The following is a 24,373-nucleotide window of genomic DNA, read 5'->3' as shown; positions in this document are numbered from 1 at the left end:
GTATGTGCTCGATGTCTCATAATCATGTTCATCATATAATAAAGAAATCTTGGATGCTTACCGAATCTATTATCTCTGTATCGTAGGAGGTGCTTGGCAAATTCATGTAGATGCAATTTCCTTAGTCTCGGTTCCAACCAATCACATTTACCATTGAGAAATAAAGATGGGAAAGTCATGTTGAGCAATTCTGGCGTTGTATATTCATTTATGGGAGATGCACTGATCATGGGCCAATCCATCATTGTTGTTGGGTCTACATTAGGATTGTTGACCCATGCATGAATCAACTCCATTTCCCTTTGGGCATTTAATGGTTTGGATGCCATCAATGTTGTATGCTCTATTATGTTTCTCTCAACTGTCTCCATAAGGGGCCCACAAAAAAAACTTCATTTCTATCAGAATCAAACTCCATATGCACAATTCTTAACTCATTAAAAACGTTATGATCTAAATTTGGCGATATATTGTCTAGAGTATTTTCATCAACAATTACATCAGAGTAAAACTTATCATGTTGAATTTTGTATTATAGGGCTATGTAGACACGATATTTATTTACTGTGAAATTATAGCTTGTCCCACGTTGATCCTTTCTGCGAACTACAATCAATGGAAGATCTTTAACTAAATGTGGCAATTTTTTGGCCATATTTTCAATGTTCTGTGGAAAGCTTATTGTGTGTCCTTTGTATTTGAACTTACCACTAGTTGCATGTGTCACTTGCAAAATTGGGCTAACACGTGCAATTAGCATTTCTTCCACTTGAGATAAATTTTCCAATTCTGTTGGTTGGGGCCCGAGATCCATATTATTTTCAGATGAAAATATGTGGTTGCCTTTTTCTTGTTTGTATCTAGTACAAATAGGCCCTTGGGGACTATGGGAGACACTGATTCCAATGTAAGATTCTTGACAAATATGGCACATTGTTGGTGATGCCAACCTATCTAATTTATTACAAAATGCCATTTGAAATTTCATGAAATCAGTCTCTAGTAATTTACTGGCATTTGGGATGCCATGTTCAAATGATTCAATAGTGAATTGTTGTCCCTGTTTATTTACATTTTTAGGTGTTTCTACGACATGTTTTTCTGAACTTGGCCCTTCCTCTTCTACATTCCTTTGAAAAGATACTTTGTGCATATTTGTTTCGATATTTTCATGATCCCTGCTTTGTTGTGTTTCCCCTAGTTGGGGATTACTTTTTACTCTCGCCTCATTATGTACAGGACACACCTCAGCATAATTTTGATCTCTTATGAGTTCCTGTGAGTGAGCCTCCTCAGATATGCGTTGACGTGTATTTATATTTATGTTTCTATGTTACTCAGAATGACAGTGATGGTCATGTATTTTATTGACTATATTCCTATTAACATTTTCCTCTAGTATTGTTTCACCTTGTAACTGTTCATTTGTCATTTCTACTATATGTTTAGCCTATCTTTCTCTATCTTCTTTATTTATTTGGCTTGTATACTCATCCATTTGAGCATCTATCATTTGTTGCATACGTCGCCTACGATATTCTCATTGATATTCTCTATGTTGTTGTTTTCTTTGCTCTTCAGTCTCGAAGAAGTGTTTCCTTGGTTGAACCATAGCTAATGTATCAAACACATAGAGAACTTAAATAAATGGGAAATATACAAATAAAGATCATTTTATATTATTAGAAATAATAAATTAAAAATAAAAATTCTAAGAGGAGTGAAGACAAAAATATATGAAAAATGCACACTTTTATTATAAATGTTGGAAACATAGCTCAATAAAAATAATTAAATGGGTCTACAGGCCTATTCCTCTTTTGAGTAATATCAAACTGAAGATTGCAATAATGTACTTATCTCATTATAGATTTAACTAAATAAGTGAAGAAAACACTTAATGTTTAAAACTATGTTGTTAGTCTAATTTTATGTTTCATGAAGTTGATAAATCCACCCTTACATAAACCTTGTACATTGTTCTTTGTACTGAACTTCTAATTGTAATATCCATAATTTTGATTCCATCTAAACCTTCTGAGTGAGTAGTTGTTAGAGTGTTATCCACATCTTCTACCCAATTTATATTTAAATTCAGTGGATTCCTTCATCCACTATTCCAAGTTTTTTTAATGTCAGCAATATTTTGTTTTTCCTACAATGAATATGATAGCTCATTAAATAAATATTCACTATCAAAAAAAGTATTTATTAATATCACTGTTATAAACTCACGATTTCAGTATTATTTTTTTATTTATGACTTATGGGTTGATTTTTTTCAATAGTAACGTTAAAGAGTAAATATGAGTAAGTGTAGTGCATTTTATTAAGAAATACAATATCAGATGAAATATAATATATTCATACAAAAATTTATTTTTAATATTTAATAAATACATAAAAGTATCTTGAACATTAATAAGTACAAAATTTTATTTGTATTTTAATAAATACAAAATCTTATTTGTATTTCCAATACAAAATTGTTGCTTTCAAGCTACTGCAAACATTTTCGCATTACATTTCCTTGAGAAATTGTTGAATGTGTTCGACTTGTTGAGTAGAGCAATGCATATTATCTGTATTTTCAATACAAAATTGTTACTTTCAAGCTAGTGCAAACATTTTTGCATTACATTTCCTTGAGAAATTGTTGAATGCGTTCAACTTGTTGAGTAGAGCAACGCATGTCATACTGTTCGCCATAAAAAATTTCTTTAACAAAGTCCCCAAAATTGGCATATTTGACAAATGTGGTGCGAAAGATATCAACAGTTTCTAGAATTTTTGTAACATTTTCACCTTCAACAACATGTATACGAGAGCTTGTGAGTATGAGCCTCTTGATAAATTGATTACACTGGTTCCTTACATCTCTTTCCATTTTTTGGAGTTCTATTTCATTGACGTCATTGGAATTAACACTTGATAAAGTGGGACTTGTAACAGAGACCTCAGACTTAGAATCTGGAACATCAATTATTTCTATTCCTTGCAGGTTTTCCATGACCTAAAATAAAAAATAAAAAAATTATTGGTAGATGGGAACAACTATACTTAAACTTATTGAACTATAATTATAATTGTCAATTTCATTTTCTATCTATATTTTTTCATTAAGTTAATAATTTTATGTTTTTTGAGAAATTTGTTGATATTATTTATTTATCTTTATAATAATTTTTATTATAAACTTACTTTAAGAAAATTCATGCAACTAATACCTAAATTGAAATGGTGAATTTAGTAAATCATTGTTTTTTGATGGCGCTACATTTGAGAATAAGTAAATAATGTAATCTAACTAAACGAAATAAAATTTAGTTTAGTTTTAAATTTATTTTGGAAAAGAAATAAAATATTAACAAAATGCATGAAATTTGGACAAGAACATATAGAAATAAAAAATCTATATGTTCTTGTCCCAAAGTTTATCCATCTTGTTAATATTAAACTATAATCATAATTGTTAATTTCTTTTTCAATCTACATTTTTTATTTAAGTTAAAATTATGTTATATGTTTTTATAAATTTTGTCAAATTTATTTATCTTTTAAAAAAAATAATATAATATTATAATTGCAATTTATCATTAGCAGTAAATTAAATATAGAAATAATTATAACACTAATTGAATTATTGAAAAACCCTAATTTATTTGTGATAGTAATCCTCGTCCTAACTATAAAAATTAAATATAGAACTAATTATAACACTAATTGAATTATTCAAAAACCCTAATTGATTTGTGATAGTAATCCTCATCCTAACTATAATTATCATCTTATTCATTTGACCATTTTAATAAGAAATAATTCTAGTCCTAACCCTAATACAATATAAACATAAAAAACAATGATAAAAATAAACATAATAGTAATCATAATGATTAAAAAATAAATTCATTTTAGTTCCTTGTAAAGCCTCTCCATATCATTTATTAAACAGTCTGAATTTCTACTTTTAAAACCATCTTTTTGATTCATTGTTTACAATATTAATTCTCTTTCTGCAAATCCATATTTTGAACACTAAGACTTAAACCTTACTTATATATAAATATGGCCGAATTTTTTTTTTTATGAGACCTAAATTATTTTTCTACAATTCCCATCTCTTACACCTAAAGGAGGAAGACAGACAACTTCCACTAAAGCTTAAAATATGCTATTAAAACAAAATAATTCATGTGGTGGCATTGCATTCAACATAACACAATTATTTTCATATGGCAGTATTGCCTTCCACATAAGGAATAAACATTCTACTTTTATAAATTCTTTACTAAACTGCAATAACATCTAACTGGCGACATTGCCTTCCAGATAAGGAATAAACATTCTAATTTTATAAATTCTTTACAAAATTGCAATAACATCTAACTAGCGGCATTGCCTTCCAGATAAGGATTAAACATTCTACTTTTATAAATTCATTCACAAAATTACAAGAACATCTATCTGACGACATTTCCTTTCAAATAAGGAATAAAAGTCCAAGGGGTTGAGCTTAGTTGGTTAAGGCATTGAGTTCTCAATGTTAAGACCCAAGTTCAACTCCCATGAGGGACACCTTTGTGTAGAATTCCAAGTTTTGACTCTTGGTCTTCCATTGGTTGTATTTGTCACATTGTTTAAAGTGGATTTCTAAGTTGTGACCCTTGGTCTTCCAATTGTTGTTTCTATTTTGGTGCTTGAAAGGAGCTAGTATTTGTAATAAGTTTGCTCGAAAGGAGCTGGTATTTGTAATAAGTTTGCTCGAAAGGAGCTGGTATTTGTAATAAGTTTCTAATGTGGATGCTCGAATGAGCAAAAATGAGCTTTGTGATTTTATGATACTTAATACAAAAAAATAAGGAATAAACATTCTACTTTTATAAATTCATTCACAAAATTACAATAACATCTAACTAGAGGCATTGCCTTCCAGATAAGGAATAAACATTCTACTTTTATAAATTCATTCACAAAATTACAATAACATCTAACTGGCGGCATTGCCTTCCAGATAAGGAATACACATTCTACTTTTATAAATTCTTTACAAAATTGCAATAACATCTAACTGGTGGCATGGCCTTCCAGATAAGGACTAAACATTCTACTTTTATAATTTTTTTTACAAAATTGCAATAAAATCTAACTAGCGGCATTGCCTTCTAGATAAACTATATAAATTTTTTACTATAATGACATTTCAATGCTGGAAAATTTAATTTGTTATAGATAATTTGCAATTCTAGGTTACTAGTCATTTAATTTTTTACCAAGCTAGATAGGAATTCCTCATTCCTCAATTGAGCCATGCCTAAGAGATGCTAGGTGTACAACCAGTATCCTATGTCCAACAATTAGATATTTGCAAACATGTGGATTTGAGTTCCTTCATATTAAAGTTAGCATGTCCTGGTGTTGGCATATTACATTTACATATGACTAAAAACACCATTTCTTTAGACTCAATAGGTTTTACCTTCTCAGATGTCTAATTTAATCATTGTGCTCTCATAAATCTATACGGATCATTTTCTACCCAAGTTGTGTTTTTTCTATTTGTGCATTGGTCTGATTTCTTTGTTATGCTATCAAAAACCAATACATGTGGATCATTTTTCCTTGTGCAGGAGATGGAGAAAATCCTGCTTTATATATGACCAAGAGAGAAAAAGTAATTGAGATAATCTACAATGGCTATAATGTTTTTGGGGATTAACAGTACGATTTTGCAATTCTTAGCTACTTTCAGAGGAAGCCATTCACCACATACCTGTTTCCAAAGTAGACTGCTAATAATAACAATAACAGGATGCCAACCTTATCAATGTAACCTATATTTTGATCTAGATCCTGAATGCAAACAAATTACTTTTTAAATACATAGAATGCAATGAAAACAAATTATTCTCAGAATACATAGGATCTGTTCACTTGTATAGAATCTTCTCTTGTCTCAAATTGAAAGGGTAAATTCGATTACAGATATAGAATGGGAGTTCGATTGTAGATCTGTTCACCTGTATTGGATCTTCTCTTGTCTCAAATTGAATTGGTAAATTTGATTGAATGATCCTACCACACATGTATCCGGTGTTGTTTTGTAGAAGTTGTGTTCCAGGATACAATATTATACTGGATGCTCCAATATATGCGATTTAAGCACCTGTAGCTCCAAGGAACGCTGATCTGAGAGCAAAGGAAGGCAAAGGTAACACATTAATATTATATAAATAAACAAATAAAAGAAGAAACAAAAATCTGAATGAAGAACAAATAGATTTTGAGTGCATGGATTCTACCTGTTCAAATGGCAGGTGAAAGTGAATAGATTCTAATCGAAAATCATATGTTTATATTAAAAATGAAATGCATATATCTATTCCACTTCAAAATGTTGCAATGATTGTTCATATTCTCATCTCGACTGCGACATGCGCTTGAAACAGATACTTGGAACGGTGCTTGGAATGCTTGCAACAGTTACATTCCATGGCTGAGAGATATGTTTCCATTTTATTTAGTGTTGACACAGATGGCTTCACTCCCCCCTATTGCAACTATAGAAATGCCTCTCAACTCACTGAAACCATTCATATGCATTTCTAACTCTCAGGTATGTGAACGGTTATTTTTTATTACACCGACAAGTTTGATGACTCCTATATGATGCCATTGTAGGTTATGCCTCTCGGTGTAATTATATTTAATATATTAGTATTAATTATTCTCAGCTTATTATTAATTGAAGAAAGATATCTCTCTTTATTTTATTCTAGATCATATATTAGATAATTTTTTTCAACTTTCATTGAACCATAAGTAACTTTGAATAGTAAAAAATTAGCTCACTTACATTTAAAAATTTAAATAACTAACATTTCTCTTATCTAATTCAAATGATAAGTATCACATAGACACATCAATTAACTCTTATATCTCTACCTCTCCTTTTATGATTCTTCTTCTTCTTTATTTATTAATTATGATTATTTTTTAATTATATTCATCAATTAATTCTTATATCTCCACCTCTCCTTTTATGAATCATCTTCTTCATTATTTATTAATTATGATTATTTTCTAATTATATGTAACTGAAGAAAGATATCTCTCTTTAATCATCCATTAATTGAAGAGAGATATCTTATATCTCTACCTTTCCTTTTATGAATCATCTTCTTCTTATTTATTTATTAATTATGATTATTTTTTAATTATATGTAAAATATTAGTATTAATTATTCTTAGCTTATTATTAATTGAAGAAAGATATCTCAGACTGTGAATTTTTGGAGGCGATTGCAAATGTCTCTGCAATAAGTGACGTGGCCACCTCTGCGATGATGTGGAGGAGATAATCTCCTCCACACAGTTTTCTCTCTCTATCTCACTATTCATTTATTGCTTCTCTTTACTCTACTTAATTCCGTTTGGCATTTGAATGTTCTCTGCTCGCATTTTGACCTAACCCTTAATCACATCCTCCTTGGTCGGTCATGCTACCCGTTCGTGGCTCCCAGTGGAGCCAGAATCGGATGGTGGTGCCATTAATAGCCCTAGCTCTGCTAAGCAAGCTCACTCAAGCCAAAAAAAGACCTTTGTTGAGACCGTCGCTCCGCCCACTAATGGATTCCACCATAGTGCGAGATTTATTAAGATTCCTGGAGGTGAACGACCTAGTGAGGAAGGTAAGAACCCTACCATTCCTTCAAACTCCTTCTACATTTCTCCAAATGATGAAATGTTGAAAGAAATTGTTTCAGAAAAAACTAGGTTATGTGACACTGCCATTTTCTTTGCTTGTGTTGATGTTGAGAGATGCCTGCCTAGAAAATTCTTAGATGATTGGTTTCATAATCTCTGGAATTTGAAATTAGGGCTTAGGATTTCATTCTGTAGGCAATTACAAAATTGTCTTTATATTATTTTCTTTAACAATCATGAGTCTTAGCTTGAAGTTCTCAAACAACAATATTGGACGGTTGGGAACACCTCTTTTCGTGCCCTAGCCTAGTCTCTGGAAGCGGTTAATGAGAAAGTTCTTGCGCTATCATGCCCTAGATGGGTCATTCTTAAGGATGTCCCTCCCTTCCTTTGGCATTTTATTCTCCAGGTATTGGAGCCTTTTGGGAAAACAATTCAAGTTGATGAAACTACGCGATTGGTGCCCAACCTTGATGCAAGAATACTTATCTCTATTAAACCTGGGATCGACATCCCTCCATTTCTAAACCTTAAAATTAGTGGGGATGCCTTTGTTTTCCCTATCCAAATACTTGGAGGATTAGACGCCTATTTTCTCTGCAAAAAAGAAGGACATCTTCGAAAGAATTGCCCAATTATTAACCGTAGGAAGCAAAAGAACAACATTAACCTAGTAGGAACATTTGAAAAACCCTAAAGATAATCCATATAATCTTCACTCTATTGGCGAAGATGCTAACCCTAAAGATAATCCCACCTTAGACTCGGCTCGTGGCCTCAACCCTGTTGAATTAAATCAAATGAACGTTGATAGCACAACTTTGATATCCAAACCCCACAACCCTGCTTCCGCTCCCACAAAAATTCTTGAGGATTTGCCTTCAGAATATTTTCAAATGGTCACATCAAGAAAGAGAAGACGAAAAAATACCCATCAACTCGCCTTGAATCAAATCCATGCTGGTGATCAAAATACCAACCAATTTGCGGCCACTAGTAAGTACCCCATCCTTACGAATGATGACATACCAACTGTTTCTCTCACTCCAACCAATTCCTTGGTTAAAAATATGGTTAAAAATTTGGAAAGATCTGATCGCGGTGTTGGTGGTGTTAGCATGAGTGATAATCCTATGAAAATGATGCTCAAGTTTGAGACTCCCAAACAATCTGACTCCACATTATCTATAGGGTTCACCCCTGATGTCAACACCACCAAACCCTCGACATCATATATGCTCAATGAGATAGAGGACAACCACGTTATTGAAGTTATTTATGCTAATACGGGTCTAGAAGACATTAAGTCTAGCTCAATGCTCCTTGGCTTTCTAGGCTCCCAAGTGTCTGGGTCAAACATTGGAGAAAATGCAGATGGTAAGACTGAGCCAGTTGAGCTTAGTGAGGATGATGATGACCTCATGAAAGGATCCTCCATGGCTAAGAAGAAAGGTAGACCTATTGGTTCCAAGAATAAGAAAAAGTCTAGAGATCAAAATGGTCTCCCTAGCAGTCCCTCTTAATCCTCTTCTCTCATGAAGTACATCTCATGGAATATTAGAGGCCTGGAGTCGGTTGATAGGAAGTTTGTTATTAAAAGGTTTCTGAACTGTCATAAAAATATAGACTTTTTGATGCTTCAATAACTTAAAGCTGTTGAGTTCTCTCTTGACACTGCACTTGATTTTATTTGGAGAGATGCGATCAAAATATGTACCAATCATCCCAAAGGAAAGGGTGGAGTTGGTCTTCTCATTAACCCTAAGTGGGCTAATTACATTAGGGATAGGGGCGTCTCCCCATGTAATAGAGTGGCCTGGGCTACCCTGGATATTAGAGGCTCTTGTTTTGGTGTATGCTCTATATATGCACCTAATGATTACAGGGAAAGAGTGTCCCTCTGGAATTGGCTGGCATCCCTCTCGAGTATCCCCTAGGTTATGGCTGGAGTCTTTAACATGATTGAAAATCAAGATGATAAGGCTGGGGGTATTCCTTTCGAATGGAAAAGCTTAGAGAAACCTCATTGGGATAGGTTTAAGCAATAAATGCAGTTATTTGACCCCCTTGAGGGCAACAAATCTGAAACCTTTGCCCTATGGTACACTTGGTGCAACTTTTAGCAAGGCCCTAACCGAATCTACTCCAGATTAGACATGTTCTATGTTAATAAAGACTATTTTTCCTTTTCCCCTAACCACTTGGGGAGCTCGGTGGCTGTCTTGCCTGTGACCTTATTTGACCATTTTTCTATCATAGCTATCATTAATACTAGGAACTCCATCTCCAACAACAATCCTTGTAATAAGAAGTTTATCCTCAACACCTCCCTGTTGAAAGACAAGGATGTCCTAATTGTCATTAAAATGGTTAGACTTTTTAACATGCAGAATCAACATCCCCAATCCCACACTCTCAGATGGAATAGGAATATCTCCTCTTGGCAGAAAATATTCCAAACTATTGGCCAGAAGAAAGCCAAAGATTACAGATCTCTGGAAAAAACTCTCACTAATCGACTCCACTCTTTGGAACATGAAATTCAATTACAACCTTCCTCCTCTACCTTGGTTGAAAGGGTCTCTCAGGGTAGAGACATGCTTAGGAAACATCAACAAATCAAAATTAGGGGTGCCTTCATCAGAGCCCACAATCACTGGCTCAAATTTGGAGACAAAGGCTCCAAAGTTTTCTTTAACCTTCTCAAACAAAAACAAAATAGAGAGAGAATTGACAGGATCATAGTAGAGGACAAGGAACTCCTAAATATCAATGATATCAAAGATGCTTTTGAAATATTTTATAAGAATCTCTTTACCTCAGAGGATAATGAAGCTTCAAAAGATGCTAGAAATAGATGTAGTAACATTATCCCAAAAAGGATCTCCGAGGAAGAAGCTCTCCTTCTCAAGACCAAAATCTCTATGCAAGAAATTGCTGATGCCATTAATGCTCTCAAGGATAATAAGGCCCCAGGCCTTGATGGACTCCTTGTTGAATTCTACAAAACCAATATTGAGTGGATCACTAAAGACCTCTCTGACATATACAATGAAGCACTTGATACTGGCACCCTTGGGGATTCCATCAATAGGGGCATTGTTAAACTTATCCCAAAAGATGGGGACAAAGCCCTCATAAAAAACTAGAGGCCAATTACCCTCCTTAACGTCTCATATAAAATCCTAGCCAAAGCCCTAGCTTCTCGCCTTGAGAAAATTCTTCCCAAGTTCATCTATTTTACCCAAACTAGATTCATTAAAGGTAGGTATATCTTGGAGAACCTTGTCACTAGCTGGGAATCTATGGAATGGGCCAAAACTTCTAATCAAGATTCTGCCATGTTCTTTGTTGACTTTGAGAAAGCCTATGATAGGGTGGAATGGGACTTCATCCTCATGATGCTCAAAGCCTTTGGTTTCCCTAGCGAGTTCTATAAATATCTTCAAATCCTCCTCAAAGATGCCTCCGCCCTGATTGAAGTTAATGGAACTTTCTCTTAGCCTATCCCTCTTTCTAGGTCCATTAGGCAGGGCTTCCTTCTTGCCCTTGATCTGTTTGTTATTGCCTCGGATGCCTTATTCTACCTCCTAAGAGATGACACCCTATCTCCTAGAGTTCATCGCATTAAGATGCCGGATGACTCTGAATTGCTCAACATTCAGTTTTTTGATGATACCTCGCTCTTCCTAGAGCTCTCTAGGCACAACATTGACTCCCTCAATCAAAAAATTGACACCTTTGGTAGAGCCTCTGGTGCTCGTATCTCCAACTCCAAATCTATTCTACTTGGGTGGAAAGAAAAACCCCTGAACTGGCTTCAGCAGTTCGGATACTCATGGGGAGGACCCAATAAAATAGTTAGATACCTTGGTATCCCCTTCCCCATCTCTCCCTCTCTTAAAGACATGTGGGTTTGGGTCAAGGAAAAGATTGATAAAATGCTTAACAAGTGGAACAATAGGGTTCTCTCCCTGGCTGGTAGGATTCAAGTTTGCCAAAAGATTGATACTACTCCTCTGTTTGGATATTCAGTAACTACCAAATTTTTGAAATCCAAAAATCAATCAGACCCTTCATTTAGTCTGATGGCAAGGGTAAAAGAAAGGCCCACGCGGTCAAATGGATCTGGTGCCACATAGACAAGAAACTTGGTAGAATGGGTCTTAAGGATCTCAGAACGCAAGGAATCTCCCTTACTGCCAGATGGATATTTCCGGCTTTGGAAGGAAAAGAGCCCTAGAAGATTCTTGTCAGAAATAAAATTCAAAATGGTGTCCCCAAGCTTTCCAAATCTTGGAAAGCCCTCCCCTTTAGTGATCTGGTAGCAGGTGGTTTCTTCGTGTCTATCCAAGGCACTTCGGTGCTTAAGTCCATATGGAAAGCCTGGGAGCATGTGCGTAAACTTATTGTCAACTCTAGCATTGACTGTAATAACACTCTGCATGGGGAGAGATCAATATGGTGGAATCTCTACCATAACTCTAAACCCCTTGCCTTAACCCAAGGATGCTTTGCTAGGTGCTGGTATAATAAGGGCATTAAATATCTTATGGATATCCTTGAACATTATAATCTCATTAGCTGGGAGGATCTTAGTAATGAGTATGGCCTCACTGCCTTGCATAAGAGAACCTACAGTATGATTAAAAATGCTCGTGCTTGTCTCAATCTTCCCAGGAACACTGATGTAGACGGTCATAGATACCTCTCATTCCTATGGAAAAATGGTTCCCTCATCTCCAAGATCAAAGCCAAGTCTATTTACAAATTGTTCAACTATGACACCTCGGTGGTCAATCATGTTAACTTCCTTTGGTATGTTGACTCTAATACATCTACTTGGCAGAAAACCTTTGAGAAACTATGGAAGTCTCCCATCCCCCCTAAGATCAAATGCTTCAGGTGGCAACTCATGCTGGATAGACTGCCTATTAGGAATAACTCAGCTGCTTACGACTTATGCTCTATTTGTAGGAAGCCTAAGACTTCACGACTCATTTTTCTTGACTGCATTTTTGCTAGAGAGGTCTGGTTGTTGTTTGGAATCTCCCTTACTAAGCATGTTTCTACTCTTGATATTATTACTGATTTCATTTGTGAGCTTAAGAATGATGCTAACATATTCTGACAAATTCTTTCTTCTTTCATACTTTGGTTTATTTGGAAATTTGGAAATGAGGAAAAGTTCCAAGGCAATGATAGATCTCTTACTGATTAGAAAACTCACACGTTATAAAATTGTTGTGCAGATATGTTTCTTGATGAATGTCAAGAGGGAAAATTTGCTGCGTTTCCTCAGGGATGGCCATGCAACTATGTTCGTTTATGAGATGAAAGACGGATTTGAATGGGCTAGGATTGTAGAAAATCAAACTGCCTTTGATGATGCACTAAAGAAGCCGATCAAGGAGCTCAAGGATAACAAAGGTCCCTACTTTTACAAGCTCGAGATGTTTTCTCAGATCATGGATCGGAAGAAGGTGGTGTGGATGGAAGGTCCACAAGGCTGGACCACGTCCACGTGGTTGGAGAATCAGAATGAGATTCTCCATTAGATGCCTAGTATGCTGCTATAACAATCAGTGTGTTCCTAGCTTTCTCAAATACTGTATAATGCTAAGTAATTTCCTTCATGACCTTTTTGGTAGATCACTGTATATGTTCAATCGGATAACTTTCTCCCATGTTTATTTTTGTATGAACTCTCCTTATTTTGATCTCTCGATTTTTAATTAAAAAAAAAAGAAAGATATCTCTTATTATTAATTGAAGAAAGATATCTCTTATACAGTTGGATACAGTCGGATAACTTTCTCCCATGGTCATTTTTGTATGAACTCTCCTTATTTTGATCTCTTGATTTTTAATACAAAAAAAAAAAGATATCTCTTATTATTAATTGAAGAAAGATATCTCTTTATTTTATTATAGATCATATATTAGATAATTTTTTTCAACTTTCATTGAACCATAAGTAACTTAAATTAACTCTTACATTTAAAAATTTAAATAACTAACATTTCTCTTATCTAATTCATGTACATTTAAAAATTTAAATAACTAACATTTCTCTTATCTAATTCAAATGATAAGTATCACATAGACACATCAATTAATTCTTATATCTCTACCTCTCCTTTTATGAATCATCTTCTTCTTTATTTATTAATTATGATTATTTTTTTAATTATATTCATCAATTAATGCTTATAGAACACTCATTTCTAAAGAACAAGTAATAAGAATGTAAAATCTTCATTATGTATCATCTTTTCTACTATTTATGTTTACTTATATGCATTGTCATGATAATTTACATACACATCAAAATGGAGACAGGATAAGATGGTTAAAATACACTTTCCACATTCAAGTCGATTCGGCCTTACACTTCGACTTAGTTAGTCTTTATGTAATATCAAATGTCGAACAGTCTTGCACATCGAACTAACCAGCAGAAATAGTCACACACATAAAAGTACAGAGCACTGTTTATATCAGAAAACAGGCTCCTGTAAATACAATAAACACATCGTCCTGTTCACCAACGAAGGCCAGTGGGGCCTGGATTCACTTCCGTCTTTGTTTTTTCCATGCTATAACGCAGCTCCTCCTCTTTGTCACGCATGCCAAAGTGCTCTGACAAGTCATCAGCCTTTTCCTCAGGTGGACGAGACTGAGATTGCTTCCCGATTTCATGTTTCTTTGAAGCAGCTTTCAGCTTATTCTCCATCTTCTTATGCTCTGCCTTTACTTCTGCTAACTCTTCCTTCGCCTGCTTACGCTCCTCTGCTAGTTTTTTGTCTTCCTTATCACGGGCCTTCATCTTTTCTACCTGCAATACCCATCAAAATCAAAGCTTAAGACATTTATTTGTTCTGTTAAAACGTTTTGAGCAGTTTTGTGATGAATATGTTTTGATGTTACCTTCTCAGTTGCACAAGCTTTCATCTTCTCCAACTTTTCCTCCGTCTCTGCTGCCAAGTTGCCGATCTTCTCTTTGGCGGTTACGCTGTACTTCTTCACGGACTCCATTGAAACTGTGCTTCCGCTAAGTTTAGTGTAAACAAAATAACTGGTGTTATTGAACTTGTCTCACACTGCTTAACATCCGGCGTTTGTTCGGCAGAGATGTATATATAAATGTGTGTGGAATGTCGGCGGCGTGCATGAAAGGCTACGTGCCGCCAAAAGTAAGCTCGTTATGGATTGTTAGCCACGTGGCACTGAGCCTGCATGGTGTTGAGTCTGACTGCCTTATCCGGGTAACAGAGGATTCCTAAGCCTTATCCTTTATTTGTGGATAAAGATAACTGGAATCATATCAAAGTTGGGTTGAGTCTCTAGGATAAAATTTTTAAAGTAGTTTAAGTAGTTAGAAGAATGGTATATATGTAGAAAAAATAATTTCAACGATGGTTAGAAGTAGCTTATATTTAAAAGAGGTAGAATTCTTATAAAATTGAAATCATTATACAGAGATGTTAGAAAGTGAAATCATCAAAGCTGGTTAAGAGTAGTTGATTTTTTCTCAACATGTTATTATACAAACTGACATTCTTTTAATAAATTAATGTATTTATATTGTGTTAACATTTTAATACAACTCTAAAATTATAACTTGTTTTAATTAAACAATCTTTTATTATATTATTAAACCTTCATACTACTATCAAATACTAATTTTTACATAAATTTTTCTTTCAAATTTTTTATTTTTTATTTATTTTTAATATTAATCATGCAAACTCTTTTTTCTCTGAAATTCAAATAGATGATTATTCTATAATTTTTTGTGTGTTTTCACTATTGAAACTGGTTAATAAATAATTGAAGTAAACAAAATTTAATTAAAATCTCTTTTCACAAATTATAAAGATAATTTAGAATTTACGTATAAAATAATTATAATTTTTTTTTAAAATTATATAAATACAAAAAAATAGTATTTAAAGAAGTATAATATAAGCATGTTGATATATTAATTTGAAAAGATACAAAAAGTTAAACTAATCAAGAAATAACAATATATCTCAAAATGAAGTCTTTATTTTAGAAAATAAAGTCTTCATTTAAGACAAGAACAACTCTTTGCCTCTCTTTTTCTCCTCAATCCCCCTATTTGTGGTATTTTTTTCTTTTTTGGCAGTAGAGAGGCAATCTCGCTGTATCTTGGATAGTGGGATCACGATCCCGCTATTTATAGCGATCTTACCAAGGTGGGAATGTAGTCCCTCGGTCTTTTGGTTTTTTCTTCTTCCTACCCTTTTTCCTTGGCAACAAGATTGCAACCCCACCATCCTAAATTACTAGGATTGTGTTCCAGCTATCATACTTAGCAAACCTGCATTTGTAGGATCGCGATCCCGATTCTATCCTTAATCTACCCAATCCTGCTCTTATGCATGAGTGGCGGGAACACATTCTTATTGCTTTAGCACGTGATCTCGCAGTTCATGAGCCAGTGGGATCACTATTTTAATGACTTTAAATGCAAAAAATTAAATCAAAGATTAGGTTTTTTGAGACGTATCTCTTGATTAGGTCACCTTCTCTGTCTGATACTCACCACCACATCCACATGATGCCTCAGGACCTCCCTAGCTGCCATCTCGTCCGATGCACTCAAAGCTCGCAACTACGCAAGGAAAATCTCAAAGGGCTCTAATTTTCTCTACAGTCTCTCTCATGCGCAATAAAAATGAATAGTAAATTTCCAAATTTACTAATACAGGGCTTTCCAAAGCTCTATTTTCATCATCCTAATCCTCTTGGGATCATTTCTTCTTGCCTTTTCCTCCTATGATCCTCTTTTTTAGCATCATTCTCGCCAATTGAACCTATTTCTTGTCCTTCTTTTGTCCGTCTAAAACTTTTTTCTCGCTCCTCGGTGTCTTTTACTCTTCACAGTGATGCTATTTTAGCCCCACCACGAAGAGGGGCAAAATGTAGACACCTAAATTTGATTAATTTAATTAATTGAATTTAGTTATCCCAAGCGCCTTTAATTATATAATTATACATTAGTCAATTAAATGGTAATTCTTTCCTTCTAGCTAATTAATCTTATTAATTATGCTATACTCTGTTTTGATTAATTAATTGAATTTGACCCTTCTTCTAATAAATATGTCAAATTATGTAATTTGATTATTTAATTCATGTTGACTTTTTCCTCTCAAATTCCTCATTGAATTAATTAATTAAATTCCCCCACATGTCCCATAACTTTAATCGTCATCTAACCCTTCCTCTAGCCTAACCTACCTAGTTAACCAAAGGTTTTAGTCAACCTTATCCCTTTATCCTCACCATATGTGTGAACATTCCCAAAAAGTCTCAAATTTCCTAAAATTTGGGAAATACCTTTGAATTTGGGAGAAATTTCCAAAAATGTGGGAAAATATCCTAAATATCCTACAACATGAGAATATCATTATTTTATAATCTCTTTTGAAATAGAACCTTCCAATTTGGTTGTGTTACTCCCAAATGGATAGGTGTCCCTCATTCCTTTCAATGACACATGTCATTCTCATCCATGACACTTTCCCTTCTTAGGAACACATCTTTCATTCTCATCTCCCTCCATCTCTCATTCAAGGCTATTCAAACCCCTCATTTTTACTTTAAAAACCATCCACTTTCATTTTCATACCCTCATAATGTAGAAATGTTTACTCACCCTTTTGCATAATCACATTGATTTATCATAGTATTTTGTATTCCATATTAGATTAGTTTTCACCTTGCATTCACTATCATGGCTCGGCAGAATCAAGTATCTACCATATAACAAGCACACATCAAATTAGGGGACAATCAAATCAAAGGAGGAAGATAGAGTTTGCGCTTTAATTATTGTCATGCAGTTAATGTAGTTTTCTTTCTTCTTAGTGTCCTAATCTTGAGTGTGGTTGAAATATGTATTTGTATGATTGTTAGTTTATCTTTCCATTCTTTTAGTTTTACATTCACAATTTTCTGCATACACTATTACACATTATGCATTGATTCTTCTACTTCTTTCCAAACATCCCAACCCATGAAATGTTAGCTTTCTGCATACACCAATACGCATCGATTCTTCCACTTCTTTCCAAATGTCCCAACCCACAAAATGTTAGCATTTCTAGAAAAACATTGTTGTGAAGCCATCTTGTCTAGAGCTTTGTTTCAGGGCATAGAAAAAAATACATCTCTGATTTCTCCAATGAAAAGGGCTTTAGGAGTTCTTGATTATCCCGCTATATAATCTTCTTAGGTACGAAATCCAACATTGAGATTAATCAAGTTGGTTACTAGGAAGGGCTAAGTAGAGGTTGGGGAAGAATTGAATGGCTTCTTACTAGATCTTATCTTTTTCATATAAATTCTCCCATAAAGAATTTTTGATTTAAAAAATTGAGTTATTTTCCTTCTCATATTTGCTGAAGAAACAAAAGAATTTGATATTCTTATCCCCTTCTTTGAACTAGAACTCAAAACTAGATCTTATCTTTTTCATATAAATTCTCCCATAAAGAATTTTTGATTTAGAAAATTGAGTTATTTTCCTTCTCATATTTGCTGAAGAAACAAAAGAATTTTATATTCTTATCCCCTTCTTTGAACTAGAACTCAAAATTTGATATTTGTATTCCCTTCTTTGAACTAGAGCTCTCTAGATTTCTGCTTCCAAAAGATTTCTTCCTTCTCGAATATTTCCTCAAACTGATTCAAACTAATTCTAAAATTATTTCAAAGGATTATAAGAAAAATCCTCATTATTTCCTCAAACTGATTCTAAAATTATTTCAATGGATTATAAGAAAAATCCTCATTAACTTTCTTATAAGAAAAATCCTCATTAACTATCTTATAAGAAAAATCCTTTAACTTCCTTAATTTAATTTTCAATGTTGTATATGATGAATATAAGAAATATCATTAATACCATTTTGAATTTTATCCTTAATTTTATTTTCAATGTCGTTTTTGTTGAATATAGGAAAAATCATTAATACCATTTTTATAGGAAAAATCATTAATACCATTTTGAATTATATCCTTAATTTAATTTTCAATGTCGTTTCTGTTGAATATAGGAAAAATCATCAATACCATTTTTATAGGAAAAATCATTAATACCATTTTGAATTATATCCTGATTAACTTCTTTAATCTAATTTTCAATGTCAGCACAAAAATATTTTTAAACACCTAAATGAATTCCAGATTTTCATTTCTACCTTAATGTATTGAAGCTTTTTACTTAGCTGAAACATCCTTGAACCTTGGGTAAATGGAGCACTTTGCCACCATTTCTGAAGCAAAGGGAAGAAAGAGGGGTCTCAAAACCACATATGTTTAAACTTATAATTTCAATTTACTTTGAAGTGAAACAAAGGCCAATTTCAGTTAAATAGCAAAATGATCAGATCCAGAAAGAAGTAAAATATAAGATATATGCATGGACCAAATTTGGGAAGCCACATTGAATTTGAAAAAAACATCTCCCATTTTTCTGCTGCTATATGATAAAAGTTATTCCTCCTGTTAGGCCAAGTAACATTCCCATTGATATGTACCCAGTCTTATAGGCCATTATTGAAGACAAAAGGTGTTAAAATCCTTGACATTATCATGAAGAGTAGAATCCTCTGCTTGCCTGACATTAGGTACTAGGTTACCAGTCAAATCATCCCTTTAGTTAAACAAGAATTCACAATCCTTTTTAGGTACTAGGTTACCAGTCAGATCATTCGTTTACCAGTCAAGATCATCTTTTTAGTAAACAAGAATCCACAATCCTTTAAAGTACTAGGTTACCAGTCAGATCATCCGTTTAGTAAATAAGAATCAACTCCATAACTGCGAGATTGAACTATACAAAAGTTGGAAACTTAGATTGTTGAAGAACTATCTCATTAAGAGTGTATTTAATTATCCTATACATTTTAAAGAGAATATTAAAGAAATCAAAATTTATAATTAGGTCTAAGATTTAGTAATCAATTTTTCTACGATTTAGTGGTCAATTTTTGCTCACGTTTTTGAGAATAAGTCCCTAATCTCCAATCATTATAGAAGTTAGAATCCACAATTCAAACCACGTCTAACATTTTTATAGATCATCAACCACCAATCTTTATCACATATCTGACAATTTTATAGATCACCAACCACCAATCTTTATCACATAGAAATCTGCATATTTTTATTGCATCACAATACTTCACTACAAGACGAGAGATCACTCTCCTTTTTCATTAAAAACCAACACAAAACAAGAATCCACTAAAGGCCCATCATAATGCCTTACAACAAGACGAGAGTGCTCTCTGATCCTTCATAAAAATACTAACACAAAACAAGAAGAGAAAGCAGAACCCAAGAAAGGCCCATCACAATGCCTTACTACAACACCAGAGAGCTCTGTGATCCTTCAAGAAAAACTAACACAAAACAAGAAGACAAAGAAGAACCCAGGAAATGCCCATCACAATGCCTTTCTACTAGACCAGAGAGTAATCTCCAATCCCATCAACATTACAGAAGATTATGGCGTGTAGTGCCATTGGTGGTAGTATTGGTGGGGGCATATGTATCAGTGGTGGTAGTGGTGGTGTGATCGTGCGTAGCGAGAGGATTATGGTGTGTGTTGGTGTGACCATGCGTGGCTAGAGGATCATGGTGTGTGGTGTTGTGACCATGGGTAGTGAGAGGATTATGGTCTGTGGTGGTGTGACCATGTGTAGCCAGAGGATCATGGTGTGTGGTGGTAGTGTGGGTCGTATGTTTTGCCTCTTCTTTCTGAGCCGCATGTTGGGCCTTCTCAGCGTGAGCCTTCCTCTCTGCCTCACTTTCCCTCGCTTCCTTCTTTTGGTGAGCTATCTCCTTTTCAGTCTTGTCATGCGCAGAAGCCTTCTCTATCTGTGCAACAAAACCAACATTAACAAAAAAAAGCCCAAAAATTCATTCAGCTATCAAAAACACTTTCTTCAAATGAAAGCACCCATTAACCTTTTCTTGGGCAGTAGCCTTGGCCTTTTCCATGCCCTCCTTCGTAGTGGTGGCTGCATTGCTTATCTTTTCCTTGGCTGCTGCCGCTGCATTCTTGGCCGGCTGCATCTTTAATCTGCTAACTATGTATCTATCACAACACAATATGCTTATTTGCCTTACTCCAAAACAACCCGCTTTTTGTGTTTCTGAATTCAAGTGACTCTGATTGATGGAAGACTCTGAGAGGAGGAGATGATATATAGAGTTGGGGAAAGGATAGACACTGAATGAGGAGCTACGTGGGGAGCGACACGTTTCAGGGAGAGTTTACACGCGTAGAGTTCCCACATTAATGCCAATAAGATGCTTCCAGCTAAGTGAACTTTATCAGATCTTTAAGCATAACGTAAACCAATCGTTTTTGAAATCTGGGAAACAAAAAAGTTGAAGAGGTGTTGAATTTAGCGCACTGGGGGGGAGCAAAACGTCCTGCCACACTGTTTTTTAATATTTTAAAGTGGTAATCAGCTAACGTGCTCAGGAGAAGACCACCAAAAAAAAATCCGATTTTAAAGTGTTAATCAGTTATCCAGTTGTTAGGATGGGCAACGTTAATTAATTGAAAAAAAAACCATTCATTATATTTTAATTTTTAATTATTTTAAAAATACGATCAAATGGTAAGTCTGGATGCACTAATGCATAATTAATGAAGTAGGGGTAATTTATACATTGGTGCATTGTAGGGATTGGATAGTCTTTTCTATTACTATTGTTTGTGTATAAAGATCAATGGTTTGAGTTCTTTGTTGCCTTTTATTTATACTAATATATTTATATTTATAAAAATTAATGTAAAAACTATTGATTAATATCATTATTAAGATAATTAAAAACAAATTCAATTTTTAACTTTTTAAAAACAAATTCAATCTAGTTTTGCTCTGTATGGGTCTGCTTTTTGAAAACAAATCAAATACAATTGTTGCATTTTAAAAACAAATCAAATCTAATTTATGCTTTATATGGTGGGTCTGTTCCTTGTTTTCTTATATGGATTGTGCTGATCTCCTATAGACTTTGTTGCCATTGTATATCACCTATAGATGTTGTAACCAACATTTACATCGGCAAAGGTGCAAGTGTAACATTGATAGAAAAGTACATGTAAGTTAACATGTTAAGGAGGTGTATTCTTTATTGTTTTAACATTTGAAAAACATTTGTCTTACATATTTGCCTATAGTTAATTGAAAGAAAGATTTGTAAAAATTTCAGTTTTGAAGATTTTGTAGTTGATGATTCCCTTTGCTTGTTTTTTTTTTTCATAAAATTTTAACTATATTTAAATATAAACTATAAGGGCTCTAATTTACACATGTCCTCTTGTGTAAATGATGTAACATTTTCATTTCACTATAGATACTTATACATTTAGCTATTTAAAAGGGTTTTTTGCAAGTTTTAGACATATCCAAGCTTTGGAGTAAGTCGAGTCTGACCAATTTCTTTACACAATACATATAAAATTTTGATTAGGGAGCCTATTTCTTCTAAGACTGGAGTGTTAATTGATCCTTTGTAACCCTTATCACATATTGTTGAAATATCCTTGAAAACCCCCTATCCCTCTTAGTTGATGGCTCCTTTGTAAATCTATATAAATTCATGCTAATCATGATGACTCCTTTACAACTCTATACAACTTCATTTGAATCATGATGGCTCCTTTATAAACCTATACAACTTCATGCTAATTTTGATTGATGCTTCATAGCCATATATAACTTCACACTAATCATGGTAGCTAGTGTCCTTTTCCATGTATAGCTTCTTGCTAATTATTGATGGTTCCTTTAAATCCCATTTCACTCTTTTTAGTTTTTTATATTTATGTTTATTAACATTATCAATTAGTTGTTGATCTTAATTTAAGATTAAAACCAAGTGCTATGCGTGAAATTTTGATGTTATAGGTATTGGCAATTGACACTCATCCGATGGATGTTGATGCTTGATTAATTGTTTAGGGTTGTCATTGATGGAAAATATTCTTTGTTTAGGGTTGTATTACCAAAGGTCATTCCTTCAACCACTAGATCCATAGTAGCCGCAATAGTCTCCATAAATATAGTGAATTTCACCCCACTCACCTAAACTTCACCCTCATCCCAAGATTTGGTGAATTGTTCAGACAGAGTAAGATTGTAACCCTTCACACCTTCAACATAGGTTACCAGATTCACCACCTTACTCCAAAGACCCCCATTTTTTCAAAACTTGTCACAACTATCTAGCTCCGTTTGGATGAGGTCCCCACCCTTGGTATGCATAGTAAAACCAAGTATAGGACTTAGAGAGGGATAGATAAAAATGGCTTTGGGAAAGAGACAACAAAGGGCGGTATTTCTAAAAGTGTAGCTATCAGATTATTTAACAAAATCGGTCCTTTCCAATAAATGATTGTAGTACAATGTGGCAAGGAAAGAGATTGAAAAGACAATAATAAAATATTTAATTCTCATTGGGATGATTATCTTCAAGGATCATGGCATGGAAAACCTTAGGTAATTTGTGTAGTGTCATCCAGGTTTTAAGGCCCTCGATAAAAGATCCTAAGTTTGCCAGCCTATCCACAATCTTATTTCCTTCTCTAAAGGTGTGATGATATATGATGTGGCCAAGAATAGAATTCATATCTTGGCACTTAGTGATTAGATACTTCACCCACCATGCTGACTTCACTTTCCCTTCTAACATCATAATTAAATTATTTGAATAACCTTCAAAGATTATTGGTTGGTAACCTTTGTCTTTCACAATAGTGATGCCAAAGAAAGCTGTCATTACTTCCACCATGTTGGAATTTGAGATCCTAGATTTGCCAAGTAAGCCACCATGAATTAACCCCTTATATCTTGATGATGATACCCCCATGCGCTTGACCTTGGTTACATTTAGAAGACCCATCAAAATTTAGTTTCAACCTTGACCGATGTTGGGGGTGGGGGGGAGGGGGACCATGTTGATTGCTTGTTTACATTGGCATGCATGGTTTATATTATTTCACATGCAAGTCAAAGTGCAGGGAAAAACCATAATGGTGAAAATTGCATGTATTACATTTTTTCCATCTATTTTATATTAAATTTGACATCTTTGTCCTAAATGCAATTTCTACCATCCAAATGAATTTGTCAATACTTGTTATTATGAGCCTAAAATATTGAATTTGTGGTGTTGGCGTGTTTTATAAAAAAGAAAGACCCTAAATCACTTTAAAATATCATTACAATGTATCTCTTCTAGTCTTCTATCACATCATTACATTCTAGAGAATTACATTAGCCTCAAAGATCCTAAGGACAACCTAGGAATTTTAATGGTTGCTTGAAATGTCTTTTAACCTACTTAAAGATATTAAATTAATGTTACTTTTAACCAATAATCTCAAACATCATCTCTCAAAAGTACAAATTCTAGCTAACAAAACAAATTCCTAATAATCAAAAGTGTTAAAATAATCTATAGTGTAGACTTCATTTACCCTCAGATCTAAGTTAAAACAATTATTTGATTAAAAAAAACATAAAATTCATTCATTACGATTAGTTGAAAGCTAAAAGTATGTCAATATTCATTCCTTATGCCTAATGTTCCTTTACATGACTTGAAATTT

General features: G+C 33.8%; 2 protein-coding genes across 2 annotated transcripts; both read right to left on the bottom strand.

Annotated features, from left to right (window-relative positions):
- Positions 1-14,053: 14,053 nt before the first annotated feature.
- On the bottom strand, positions 14,054-14,791 carry LOC131037757 (late embryogenesis abundant protein 18). The gene is made up of 2 exons (XM_057969953.2): positions 14,635-14,791; positions 14,054-14,542 (listed from the first exon to the last, which is right to left on the bottom strand). The coding sequence occupies exons 1-2, from the start codon at positions 14,740-14,742 to the stop codon at positions 14,249-14,251; spliced, it is 402 nt and encodes a 133-aa protein (XP_057825936.2). The 5' UTR covers positions 14,743-14,791; the 3' UTR covers positions 14,054-14,248.
- Positions 14,792-19,880: 5,089 nt separating this feature from the next.
- Positions 19,881-20,924, bottom strand: LOC131037756 (11 kDa late embryogenesis abundant protein). Its single transcript, XM_057969952.2, has 2 exons — positions 20,713-20,924; positions 19,881-20,622 (listed from the first exon to the last, which is right to left on the bottom strand). Exons 1-2 carry the CDS (start codon positions 20,818-20,820, stop codon positions 20,239-20,241), a joined length of 492 nt encoding a protein of 163 aa, XP_057825935.2. The 5' UTR covers positions 20,821-20,924; the 3' UTR covers positions 19,881-20,238.
- Between the last annotated feature and the right edge of the window lie 3,449 nt (positions 20,925-24,373).

This window comes from Cryptomeria japonica, chromosome 4 (assembly GCF_030272615.1).
Source record: "Cryptomeria japonica chromosome 4, Sugi_1.0, whole genome shotgun sequence".
Taxonomy (NCBI): domain Eukaryota; kingdom Viridiplantae; phylum Streptophyta; class Pinopsida; order Cupressales; family Cupressaceae; genus Cryptomeria; species Cryptomeria japonica.
The sequence above is the reverse complement of the archived record's forward strand: the minus strand, read 5'-3'. Positions and strand labels throughout refer to the sequence as shown.